We start from the raw sequence: 13,716 nt of genomic DNA on the forward strand, positions 1-13,716 counted from the left end.
CAAGCACTTTAACTGCTGGCATCCACACAGGACACCCAGGTGAAGCTCCTGACTTCTACCTGGCCCACATGCAGCTGCTAAAAACCAATGGATAAAATATTTCTTTCTCTCTCTCTCACTCTTGCTCTCTTTAATAAAGCTTTAAAAATAAATGGATAAATAAAGCAATCTGGATAGTACACTACTCATCTCTAGAGCATTATTATTATTATTATTATGGCCTATTATTTACTTATCAACACTGGGCAAGGAAAACACGCCACAGGTGTATTCAGTAATCACCATTAAATATGATCTCTATACATTATATATATTTCAAATAAATCTATAATAAATGAAGAACTGAAAAGTGTAGCATTTATTTCCGGAGAATCACTTCTCCAGTGTGGTTTATTACTTACCTATCAGAATTAAAGTTACTGCTGAAAACATAAACATCTAGGCTCTACCCTGTTACATGTGACACTAAATTTTAAAAACTTCAGCCTAAAGAACTACAAGTAAAAAATAGTGAAGAACAGGCATAGGAAATATTCAGCAGACTGGAATGAAAGAATCCGGAAAACTGAAATCAATTTTATTTTTAATATTTATTGATTTATTTGAACACGGGCATTAGAGAGAGAGAGAGAGAAAGTGAGAGAGATATTGCATCCACTGGTTCACTCCCCAGTGGCCATAATAACTGTGGCCAAAATGAAGCCAGGTGCTTCTTCCAGGTCTCACCCATGGGTGCAGGGTCACATGTACTCAGGCCATCTTCCACTGCTTTCCCAGGTACATTGGCAGTGAGCTGGATTGGAAGTGGAGTAGTGGGTACTAGAAATGGTGCCTTATGGGATAGTGGCACTGCAAGTAGCAGCTTAAACCATTGTGAAACAGCGTTGGTCCCTGAAGTAAATTTAAACAGTGACAATAGGAGTAGAGGACACAAGAAGTAGAAAAATGGAAGGACACTGGCATGTATGGCAGAGATAAACTCATCGTGAACAGTTCTTTTTAAAACTTGACTATCAGTCCCAACAGGCAAGCTATTAGTATGCCAAAATCTTGATACAAGATTATGGAAACACATAATTTTCTATAATAACATGTAAGAATTACTATTATTTTAAAATATGTAACTATAACATAATGCATAAACTTTATAAATATTCCCAATATAATTTTTAAAGTGTACATACTCTTTAAGAGACATTTCCATACGCTGGGCTCGTGCTATTGCTTCATCTCTCTCCTTATTGGCTAAGTGAAGTCTTGACATAATAGCTTCATCTCGTTCCCTCTGTGCAAAATACACTTCTTCAACCAGAGCTACCAAAATATACAACCCACAATCAGAGAAAATAAGAGAAATCCATACATTCAGTAAAAATGGTTTCATTATTTTGAAGTGTTTAGATTAGTATTCATCAGTTGATTAAGAAAATATCTTAATAGTAACTGCAAAATTAAGATGGCATTTTGCTTCCACAATAAGCGGGGAAAAAGGTCCAAAATCACAAATGACATGAAATTAAGGAAACTCTGAACAGATACTACAAAAAGACATAATATTTACAATCAACTCAAGATCACTTCAACATAAATTGAATTAAATAAAACACATTAAGCACGGTAGCATTGCTTACAGTTATAAAAGCTTGCAAATAACACACTGCTCATTAAAATGAGCAGCATTATATAAATTATTCTACATGCGGTATGGAATACCACCCAGCACTTAAAATGAATTAACTATGAACAGATGGGCAAATGTTAAAAACTAAAAGTTTACAAAAATATGAAGCTGCAATGTAAAATCCTTCTACCTAGAACTTATGAATAAATACAAATATTAAAAATAATGAACAGAACATAGAAATGATAAATACCACATTTAAGATGTAGTAATCCCAGTGGATAGGAGAATGAAAAAAGGAAATGCATCACAGAAGACTGCAAAGGGGTCAGAACAGGCTACTTTAGTACCACACATTTGTACAGAGCAAGCGGCACTGTCAAGATGGATGATAATACAAATGGCATCAGCCAGAGTTATGCAGTACTATTTAAGGGGGAGGCTTTGACCTTATCTGCATTCATCATTTCTTAAGCCTGATTTCTACCTGTTGGTATACGTCAAGTTCTGTTATTTTAAAAGTATAACTACAATGTTGGACAAAAGAGACTCACAGAAAAGGACTAGTGAGTCAAATTTTGTGCAAAGCACAAAATAACAGGAAAATAGTTTGAAATGTTCTATTTATGAAAATATCTGCTTCATGCCCAAGGTTTGCCATAAATTAATATACAATTAAGCAAGATACTTACTACTGTACTACGTAAACTACAAGTGTTAAAAACAATCCTGAGGGTAAATCAACTATATGCATCCATAACAAAATAGTAAAAGTACAAAATGTGTAATGCATGGTAAAGCAAAAGCTAAAACTACTATCAAGTAGCTGAGTCTAAAAGAAGAGAAACATTAGTATATCCATTAATTACTGAAACAATTTTATTTATTTATTTGAGACAGAGAGGCAGGGAGGGAGGAATGGAGGAGGAAAAGGAAAGGGTGAAGGATGCGGGAAGAGGCCGAGACACATGCACAGACATTAGCAGCTGACTTCCCCAAATCCCTGCCATGGCTGGGGAAACTCATGCTGGAAACTGCCAACTTGAGTTTCCAAATCTCCCATACAGGTTGCAGGAACATCACTACCTAAGCATTCTACTACCTGAGTCATCAACAGTGTCCCAGAGTCTGCATTATCAGGAAATAAGAATCCTTAACCGGAGCTAGGAAATGTATTCTGGCACTCTCATAGGAGAAGTTGGTGTACTAACTGGTGTCTTGCCTGTTAGGTTAAATGCCCACCCCAACACATCAGATGTTTGTTAAAATAGTTTTAGGCGATATGAATATAATATTCCAAAGAATCTTGATCCTCCAGGAACATACATTTTAATACAAGGAAATAGTAATGAGAAAAAGTAGTGGAACTCTAGATGAAAAAATACGTGCTGGAGCCAGGAACTTCTTCCCAGTCTACTATGTGGGAGACTTGGACCATTCTCCACTGCTTTTCCAGGCCATAAGCAGAAGCTTCATATGAAGTGGAGCAGTCAGGACACGTTTTAGTGCCCATATGAAATGCCATGCTTGGAGGAGGAGGGTTAGCCAGTTGAGCCACTGCACCAAATCGTAATTCTTTCAAAGATGATCTATCATGTATGCTAGGGAAACAGAATGGTGTTACAGTTTTGATTTATACCTAAGATACTACATTTCAGTTTTATTGTTTAAATTTCTAAAAGTGTGTCAGTCACAGTTCAGGTATATACAATAAACAAAATATCACTTCTTATGGTTACCAGGAAAGATGAAATTAGTTAACACACAAAAGCTCTTAAATAATTAAAGTGGATCTTCACAAACTCTCCTTCTGCTCCAACAGCACTGCCATCATGGTCAACCCAATCTGACTCAATTTTTAAACATATTGATAACAACATTTTATTTAGATAATTTATATATTTAAAAACCCAATTCAAAATTCCTCCCTTTTGAACTTTTTCATTAGCAGACAAAAACGATAAACAGGGATGGAAAAAATTATTCCGGACTCATTCTTCACTAAATACCTTATCACGGTTTAGACAATACAATATGCTAACATTTAAAATTTTTTTTCATGTTAGAAAAATACTAATTTGTAGACAAAAAGGGGATAGACAAAATAATGCTAAATTTTACCATGTTACTTGTGTTCCATTTTAAACACACTAGCTTCTGCTGAGAGGGGTAAAGATAGCAACATCAATGGCTTTATTAAGCATAATTGTCTTTATGCTTTATGTATGTGTAAATGCTTTACACAACGCTTTTACAAATGTAAAAAAGGTAGTTTATAAAATTATAAATAGAAGTTTTTTGATGTTAAGATATTACTGAATGATAATTTTTTGACATCTAACTTGGTTATATGTGGAATTTGTTGGTTGTAAAAATAACTTGCTCTTTCTAGAATTGAGTACTTTTCAGAAATCAATACACAACTCTCACACATTTTTAGTAAAGAAAACTTAATTGTAAACATTGAGCTTTTCCAAGGTAGATGACTATTACAAAGTTCACTACAAAATCAATATAGCATTTTAGTTGGAATTTGCTCATTAAACACCCATAGCTCTAATGCAAATTATGATGGAATGAATAAAGCAAATACACATGCTTCTTTCTTTTTATTAAATGTAAAATCTACTGTTAATTGCATCTCGCATGTCATACAAACTTTTCTCCTTAACTATTAAATAGAAGCTTTAACAAAAGTCATTAGAGATTCACTTTCTTTGACTTGAATAAATTTCAATATTTGTTCAGTAAAGGTTCACCGCAGTTAAATTACATTAACAAATATTATTAGCTACTATGTAAGCCAACCAAGTAAAATACTTATATTGTAGGTAAAACAAATCATTGGGTGTTTACAATAATATTTGGATATCTCCATTTTTAAACATGGTTATCAAATACCCTATAATTCTTAGCCAAATGAGAAAGATTCAGAGAGGATCACCCAGAAACCCCCACCAAATACTCAAATTTGTTTAGTAAGCTAATTGTTTTCTAATACGAACAAGAGTAAATATGAAGAAGCTGAACCATACCAAGCATGAGTTTATTGAGTCAAGGCAGAGTACATATTTTCTTAGTAGAACCCAAGTCTATTGACAGACCCATATGCTACACATTTCAAACTACTTTTAAAATACAGTAGGAGAGAGACAGTATATTGGAAAACATTCTAGTTTAAACATTGAATCATGGCTCTCTAAATAACATAATTTGGAGGACAGACATTCCCAAGGAAAAGAATCTGTTTGTTAACATCCTGTGGCACTTATGTAAATATAAATGTGTGAAATGAAGAGAGGGAAGAAAAAAAATCAATGAGAATTTTAAGTATATCAAATAATCATTACGCATAATTCATGTTCTAAAATTCCAGCCAAGAAATACAGACACCAGTCTCACAGAAAAACACGAGTGTTTAATATATGGAACATTCTCAATCTCTTATTATCTAAAATTATATTTTACTTCAGGAGCAACTATTGGTAAAGGTAACTCTTGATATCAAATGGATCCTTTGTAAATATAATAGTGCTTAATGAAACTACCACATAAGCCTGGGGTGATAGCCTAGTGGCTACATCCTTGCATTGCATCTGCTTGGATCCCATATAGGCACAGGTTCATATCCTGGCTGCTCCACTTCCGTTCCAAATCATTGCTAATGCCCTGGGAAAACAGGAAAGTATGGCCCAAAGCTTGTGGTCCTGCCCCAGTGTGGGAGACCCAGAAGAAGCTCCTGGATCCTGGCTTTGGGTTAACTCATCTCTGGCAATTGTGGCCACTTGGGAAGTGAACCAGTGGATGGAAAAATTTATTCTATCTCCTTCTGTGTATCTGCCTTTCCAATTAAATAGATAAATAATCTAGAATTTCAAATATTACATAATCTATTCTAATTTATTTTAAAATGTGGTTAATCTTTTTGTATAAAAAGATCGTCAGGAATTTCAAAACAGAAAATAAATGCCTCACACAAATAGAATATTAATCAAATGTCACTCCAAGCAGTCTGAAGCCTGTACTTTTAATATTTGAATGCTGAATTCAATGTAATAGCCCCACACTTCTTATACAAATCACACTATCACACTCTTCTAAAATGGGATTTTATGCTTCAGCATTTTATATAATTATTTTATAAAAAGTCTTTGTTTAGTGCTTATTTCAGCAGCACATATACTAAAAAGTCTTTGTTTAAAAAGTAATACAGGGGAACTAGCATGCCTAGCTTGAGACCCTGCTATTCTCCAGTTCAGCTTTGTGCTAATGCAACTTCACAGCACCTGATAACAGTACAGGTATTTGCATCCCTGTCACTCATGGAGACCTGGATGAAGTTCCAGGTTCCTGGTTCCAGCCTCACCCAGACCTAGATGTCATAGGTATCTGAGAGTAACAGGTGGATTAATGGTCTTTGTCCATCTCTGTCTCTGCTTTTCAGATAAAAGTGAATAAAATTTCAATCTGTCAGTATGTGTCATCAGACTTTCTTTCATTATGTTTTAGTAAAATTATAATCAGAAGAAGTACAGAATGCACTAAAAATTAGAAAATTATACAAAAGAGTAACGTTATTCATTTAAGATGTTTGTCTTTATAAAACCATCAATTATTAAATATATGCATTTATAATTGGCTGAAAAATGTCACAAAACCACTGAAAACTATGCCTAACACTTACATTTAAAAAGTAACATAATTAATACTCAAGCCACTTTTATGTGAAAGAGATACATTTAGTATGGATGTAGTAAAATTAGCATAAATAAATTGCATATCATTGAAATAAAATTCTTACATTTATTTATTACTCAAGCAATTCCTATTTAATTGGTACCTAAACTTTCCTAATTCCCTTTTAGAGTCATTAATCAAACTGTAGAAAAGTCTTTAGATCACAGTCTGAAATTTTCTGTCACTTTTATGTCTTAAATACTCTGGTTACACACATTCCTAAATGTATATCACCAAATTTTGCCATAAGCTGTAACTAATAAAATATTTGCAATTGCTGTTTACTGCTACACAATAATTGAGTCTTTGTCTATTCAACTTTTACTTAAGTTTCCCTACTTATATAAAGGATACCAAATTGTCTGTAGTTATCCTCAATTATTATTTTATCTGGGACTGGTTGAAATTCATAAAAACTCATACCCATGGAATTCTGTTTTTTAAGTGTTTATTTATTTTTAGTGGAAAGGCAAATTAACAAAGAGGAGGAAGAGGAGAGAAGAGAAAGATTTTCCACCTGCTGGTTCATTCCTTAAGTGGCTACAACTGGAGGAGATAGGCCAATCCATAGCCAAGAGCCAGGAGATCCTTCTGGGTCTCCCACATAGGTCAGGTCCCGAGACCTTAGACCATCCTTTCCTGCTTTCCCAGGCCACAAGCAGGGAGCAGGATAGGAAGTAGAGCAGTCAGCACAAGAATCAGCACCCATATAGGGTCCAGGCATGTAGAGCTCAGGGGCAAAGGAGTCTCTAAGTCAGCAAGATGGCAACTAACAGTCAGGGACACTGGGTTATAAGTTTTGAGTAAGATGGTGGCCAAGGACAGAGCCCCGGGTGTGAACCAAGGCAAGGGTCAAGTTGTTTCAATGAAAGACTGATTGCCAGGGCCATCTCGCTCACCTACTCCTAGACTATGGGAGGTGGCTTCCTCAGTCATTCTCCTCCTAGTAATTGGCTCCTAGTTTCTCCCTCCTGGAATTCCTGAAATTCCTGGCCTGAGGCTCTCCATTGCCCTATATAAGAATCTGTATTTCTCAAGTAAACTGGAACTGCTGGACAGAACCCCTGCCTGTCTGTTTTTTTTTCTCACATCCCCAGAGGCTGGGTGTTAGGCAGCAGGCTCACCCCCTCTGGCAACAGGTACTAGAGGAATCTGTGGGGGAGACCCTGCACCAGCGGATGCAAGGCAAGGATTTAGTCATTAAGCTATCACACCATGCCCATATCCATGCAATATTGAAGCCAAAGACAATAATATTATAAATTTCATCAATCAAAGTTTCTACTGCCTGTATTTTAAACAGATAGGATATTTTGCTCTATCTGAAAACAGTAGTCATATTCTTAAAATTTTTTCCTTCCAAATGATAAAATATAGGTACATATTTTTCCATTTTAATTTATATATATATATAATAAAAAGTGATAGATTAAAGGGTATACACGATCTCTGTATATTTTATTAAAAACTATATTTTATTGTTGCCTATTGCATATAGAGAAAAATATAATTTTAGTGAGCACTCTTTCTTAACAATGAAAGTTATGCCAGTGTCTTTTTGATATAAAGATGTAACTCACTCTTATTCAATAAATTTTCAATATAATTATTTATTTAAGAGTAATAACCTTTTCACAGACTAGTAAAATAAACATTTCTATCATACAATACTTATTTTTGCAGGTCAATTCATTGTGATATATTAGCTATAGTGATAGATTATATACCTGCACATTTAACATTTGTACTTCAACTTGAATAGAAACAACTAAATTGTAATTTGCAGGGATTATATATTTTGATTCTTCCCACAATTACAGGTTAATTCCTCTTCTGCTTAACAAAACCAATTTAATATTATCTGTAGTAAAAAGGGATTGACAATTTTGCAATTTAAGAAATTTGAGTTCACAAAAGGAATCCATTTTTAAAAATAAAAATCAGATAGCATGCTTGCATTATCAGTATAAACACAGCCAATTATGTAACTATTGAATTATATGTTAAAATGTAGCAAGGTAGATGGAGATAAACTTATAAACATAAGACTTAGAATCTAAAGAGTTCCTCTGGCTAAAACCCAATATTGGCTTTATTTCAATTTAATTGGAAGAGGATCTCCAATTCATCTTCTCCATGAGATATCAGGAACCTGGATTTCTCTTTGTACCAAAGGTTAATAAGAAATGTGTCTGCAAAAGTCAAACAGCATTAAATACCAAAAACTGATTATTATTCTACAGGAGTTGTTCTGTCATTCATAATCTCTTCATGCTCCAACCTTCCACAGCTAATCTTTAATGGATGACATGCAAGAAAGAAAAATAACTAACATAGAAAGCACAGGTCTAAAGTGAGCTTCTAAGATACAGAAAAAGAAGGCTTTTAAAGAAATATACTTATATATAAAAACAACATGAAATAACATTTTAAATACTCTCGTAAAATTGAAACATCATCTGGTGCTACAAATGCAATACACAAAAATGTAGACAAAAAATACCAGACAATGCCCTATGCGGATGCTTATTTAATAAAAACAAAAGATTAATTAAACAAAGTAGCTTTAAATGTATCCCAGATCACTGACAAGAGAGCAAATTAATTGATGTAAATCAGATCACAAAACACCATCTTTCACTGTTAACTAAAAAAATTTTGAAATGTTATGATCCTGTCACTTATTTTTAGGTAAGAAAGATACTTTCATAAAGGGCAAAGATCCATTGTTTCTGATGTGCTTCTCCAAAAGGTTTAATATTTAAAGCATCACATGCTGGCATTTTTCATATACTGTAGTGAATCAAATCAGAGTGAAAAACACTACAATGAGATATATTTTTCCTAATGTCAACACAGGGGCAACAACACAGTCAGTTTTGTTTTTGCACAAACTAAGAACCATTTATCACAACTTATCACACATAGCTTGATGAAGCTATCATTACAATAAGAGGCAAAAAGATGAGATTAAAGGTTTGAATCTGAAGTCTGAGCATTGCGTCAGTACCTACACACATAGGATGTATTATGGCTAAAAAGGGACTGCATGCAAAGAAGTATATGAAATCTCTAATTTGCTTTTTTTACTCACATTATTCACATAATGGTCCCTACATAACTATTTGCTGAATTTATAAAGAAGTAGCTCAGTTTTCATCAGTGTCTAATAAACAGAACTGATGATGGTGGTCAACATGGTAACAATCACAGCAGTGAGTGGAAGCTTAAAGGGTCAAGCATCTGAGGTTTTGCCATGACAGAGGACAAATTTCAAATACTCATAAGATCACACTGGAATGACAGTACGCATATGATCCAAAAACCAAAGTAATGCTTAATATTTCTAAAACTAAATAAAATACGCACTCATTGTAGAAAATCTGAAAAATGTACTATGGGGCCAGCACCATAGTACAGTACTTTAGCACTCTACCTGCAGTGCTGGTATCCCATATGGCCACTGGTTCAAGTTCAGTGGCTCCACTTTTGATCCCTCTGAATGTGCCTGAGAAGCCAGTGAATGATGGCCTCAGTCCTTGGGCCACTGCACTCATGTGGGAGACCCAGAAGTTCCAAGTTCCTGGCTTTGGATTGGACTAGATCCAGCGTGCCACTGTACTGCAGCCACCTGGGGAGTGAACCAGGAGATGGCAAATTTCTTTCTCTCTCTCTCTCACTCTTTCCCTCCCTCCTTCTCTTGGTATCTCTGTCTCTCCTCTCTCTGCAAATCTACCTTTCAAATAAATATAAAATAAATAAATCTTTAAAAAATAAATAGAGTTACATAAAGATCAACCAAATTTGCCTCTCATTTTTAGATATGTACAAAGTTTTTCCTTTCATAAATTTATATTGTATAGAGATTTTAAACTACTTTTTCCTTAACATTATATTATAATATTTTTTTCATCTCTTCAAATGTGTTTCAGAAATAATTAAGTAATGCATAATGTTTTGCCAAATACATGTGCCATAATTCATTTAACAAATGCCTTGTTGTTAGATCACTCTTAATTCTCTTGTTATTGTAATTAACACTGTATGAATATCATCATACATTATATCCTTATACTTTGGGTACTCTTAACAATATGTCTACAATTTCAATGGAGTAGCTCATGTTGTTTATTTTCAAAATCAAGACACATTTTTATATTGTTTGATATATCTCTTTTAGCTAGACTGCTTTGTTCAAAAGAAACTATAATAATACTATCTCCACTAATAAGGGTTATAAAATATATTTAGCATATTCAAATTATTTTAACATTTACTAAAAATCCTATTATTGAGAAACATAATGATAAACTAATCATACTGGTTAATTTGAATATTTCAGATTATTCAATTAAGGGAAATTGTAGATATGAATAAATAAATATGCCAGCTATATGCTCAGATATATAATAAACATCAAGAATGCATTTTATTTTTAAACGAATTTCCCCTTCCAACAGGTAAATGTGCCGTGCAGACATGACAGTTCAAGATTGTTATTAAATCAGAATAGCCCAGATCTTATTAAGTTGCTTATGACACATTGAGAATGAAATTATTATGAAAACAAATGCACCTTTTATAATACTGTACTATCAATTGTTACATATATTTGACCAAAACAATCCAAGGAATTTTTAAATTTAAAATTTATTATAAGATCTAAATTTATATTTTAGGCTTTATTTTTAACATACTTTTTAATTTAGAAAACTACATCCCTCTCACATTTCTTCACCACAAACAAAACCAAAACTTCATGGTAGTTCAATGTCAACAGAAGGCCATCGTGTGATATTTAGCTGAAGTATTTATTTATGGTCATCTTGTTTATATCTTCATAGTGCTCTTCAGTTTTACTTTCTACAGCAGCATTTTAAAAATAAGAAATGCTAGTTAATCAAGTCTCTGATCTAAAAATCAAGAAATCTTTTATATGTAAGAATGGGAGTAGATTAAGAGGCTAAGAAAGCATAATTACAGCCGCAGACTAATCACAGAATGCAACTGCTTCTTAAACTCATTCCAACTGATATAACATGTGATCTCTAAAACACCCCCAAATACTAATGTCTATTCTCTAACAAAACTTCTCTTCCCTTGACCTGCTTAAGCAGTATGACACAGAGTAGCACACACAAATGAATATCATAGACTCCTGCATATTCTCTGAAGTGTAACATATCACAGATAAGCTAAAGAATTTCACCTTTTAAACACATGTGAGTAAAATAGACTCCAAAATATAGGCAATCATTTATAATCTTAAACCTTGGCAAACTTTTGCTTTAGACTCAGGGAAAACAATACCTCTATTATCAGTTACCTCATCAGATGTAAACCTGTTAATTGCTCAAAACAGATAAATCAAATGAAGGTTTCTATTGGTAATGCACATATGACTATCTTCATACAAAGGAGAAGTATTTCCTCTTAACGGCTAAAACAATAAGTCATATTTGAACTGCTGGTTGAAAGGTAGAGGGACTGGTAATCATCATTTCCCCTTGTTTGTTCAGGCCCTTCCAACAAAACAAACAACGTTTTTGTGATTGGATTGACATGGTGTTAACAACGCATTTAATGCCCAAATCAGTATGAATACAGGTAAAGCTCTCACTAATACCAGTACCAGGATGTTAAAGCCACCTATTTTCTAAGCAACCAAAAAAAAAAAAAAAAAAGAGAAGAAGAAGAAAGACAAAGCTTCCCCTCCCTTGGCAAATACGCCACTATGCTAGGGATATTCACCATGGCACCCAGAATAACCTTACATGTAATTCTTAAGGCCATATATTACCACTCTCTACTATACCTGCTGTCTTCTCAGCAATTTTAGCTTCTGTTGCTTTCTCTTGCAGTTCAAGCTTCAGCTTTAGTTTTCTCCGCTCTTTATCTTCATTAATCAATTTTTCTTGAAGCTAAAACAGATTGAAAAGAAATTCGGATTCTTACATGCCACATATTTGGCACAAACATAATTAACTTCAGTCACATTTTCCCCTTAATTTTAATACTACATTAAATGGCCTAAACAGATAATCCTAAAAAATTTTTTTTAAGTAGTAGCATTTTTGTAAGGTACAAATTAACTACTCAAAATATAAAAATTACTGAAGATATTCTAAAATATATGTATATAAAGAATGTCCAAGCAAGGAAAATTAAGGGAAACAATAAAATTAAAAATAACTATCACAAAAGCAACTTCATCTATCCTTTTTTCTTATAGCAAGAGATTTGGAAGGGACTGCCTTAATCAAATGGACAGCATAGCTTTCCAACTTCTCTTAGTAATTCCAATATTTTAAAACAAAATTAATTAACATAATAATAGTATCAGACACCAATCTACCTATGGAATGCCATCCCATCACATTCCATTATGGTTGGCATCCTGCTCATAACTGACATGTAATAAATAACTGCTAAATGAAGTACAGAAAATATCTCCTCCTCTCCTAAGGAGTCCTTCCAAATCTCTCATTTTTCTTTTTTCAAATTTCTCCCTAGGCTTTAGTTAATGTGCTGTTTCCTTTCAGACATGATCAACATTCTTTCCATCATGCAGCAGTGTGGTTTAATCAAATTATGAGAATATTAAAATCAGAAAAATATGTACAATTTAAAAACAAGACACAGAAATTGACATTTAATGACATTATTCAAAGTTCACAGGACTGTAACTAGACAACAAGAGACATAAGAATGTAAAACATGACATGACAAATTGGATTAGACAAATTGCAACAGTACATGGTAAATGACAATATTGCCACAATTTGCTACTTTAATATTCAATTACAAACATCATTGAGGTGAAATACAGAAATATGATATGAATAAAGAAATAAGAAAAGTTATGACAGTCACAACATGAAACCAGGATATGTCTCTCATACTTCGTTGCTGCAGTAACATTTTACTACAACATTTGAATGAATCTTTTTTTTAAGATACCTACATTAACGACCAAAAGAAGTGATACCACTGACCAGCAGCAAGGCAGGAACCAAAATCATTTTCATGCTAATTCATTAACTCAAACATGTCCAGATGTCAAGTGATAGTAAGAATGTGAGGATACTGTTGATTAAAGGACTCAATAAAACTGAATTATAAAAAATCTAGATCAACAGCATAAAGTATTTTGTATAACTATCAGATTTTTTTATAATTTACCTTTTTATTGTTTGTCCTGAGAATATCCAATTCTTTTAGAAGAAATGCTATTGTCTTTTCATTATTTACATCTGAACTAATTTGACAAGGAATCATATGTTCATGATGCAGATCACCGTTTCTGTGTTCTATAATGCTGTGATAAAAAATATTGAACAAAATAGACATAGGATTTT

General features: G+C 33.4%; 1 protein-coding gene across 1 annotated transcript in view; it reads right to left on the bottom strand.

Annotated features, from left to right (window-relative positions):
• Positions 1-13,716, bottom strand: part of MIPOL1 (mirror-image polydactyly 1) — a 261,334-nt gene that overhangs the window by 189,793 nt on the left and 57,825 nt on the right. The window contains exons 6-8 of the mRNA XM_040969560.1: positions 13,541-13,676; positions 12,174-12,279; positions 1,185-1,314 (exon numbers count right to left, since the gene is read on the bottom strand). Coding sequence (XP_040825494.1) covers positions 1,185-1,314; positions 12,174-12,279; positions 13,541-13,676 — 372 coding nt within the window. The remainder of the gene's footprint in view (positions 1-1,184; positions 1,315-12,173; positions 12,280-13,540; positions 13,677-13,716) is intronic.

The sequence above is a fragment of the Ochotona curzoniae genome, unplaced genomic scaffold (genome assembly GCF_017591425.1).
Source record: "Ochotona curzoniae isolate NIBS_2020 unplaced genomic scaffold, NIBS_Ocur_1.0 scaffold_4701, whole genome shotgun sequence".
Lineage (NCBI taxonomy): Eukaryota > Metazoa > Chordata > Mammalia > Lagomorpha > Ochotonidae > Ochotona > Ochotona curzoniae.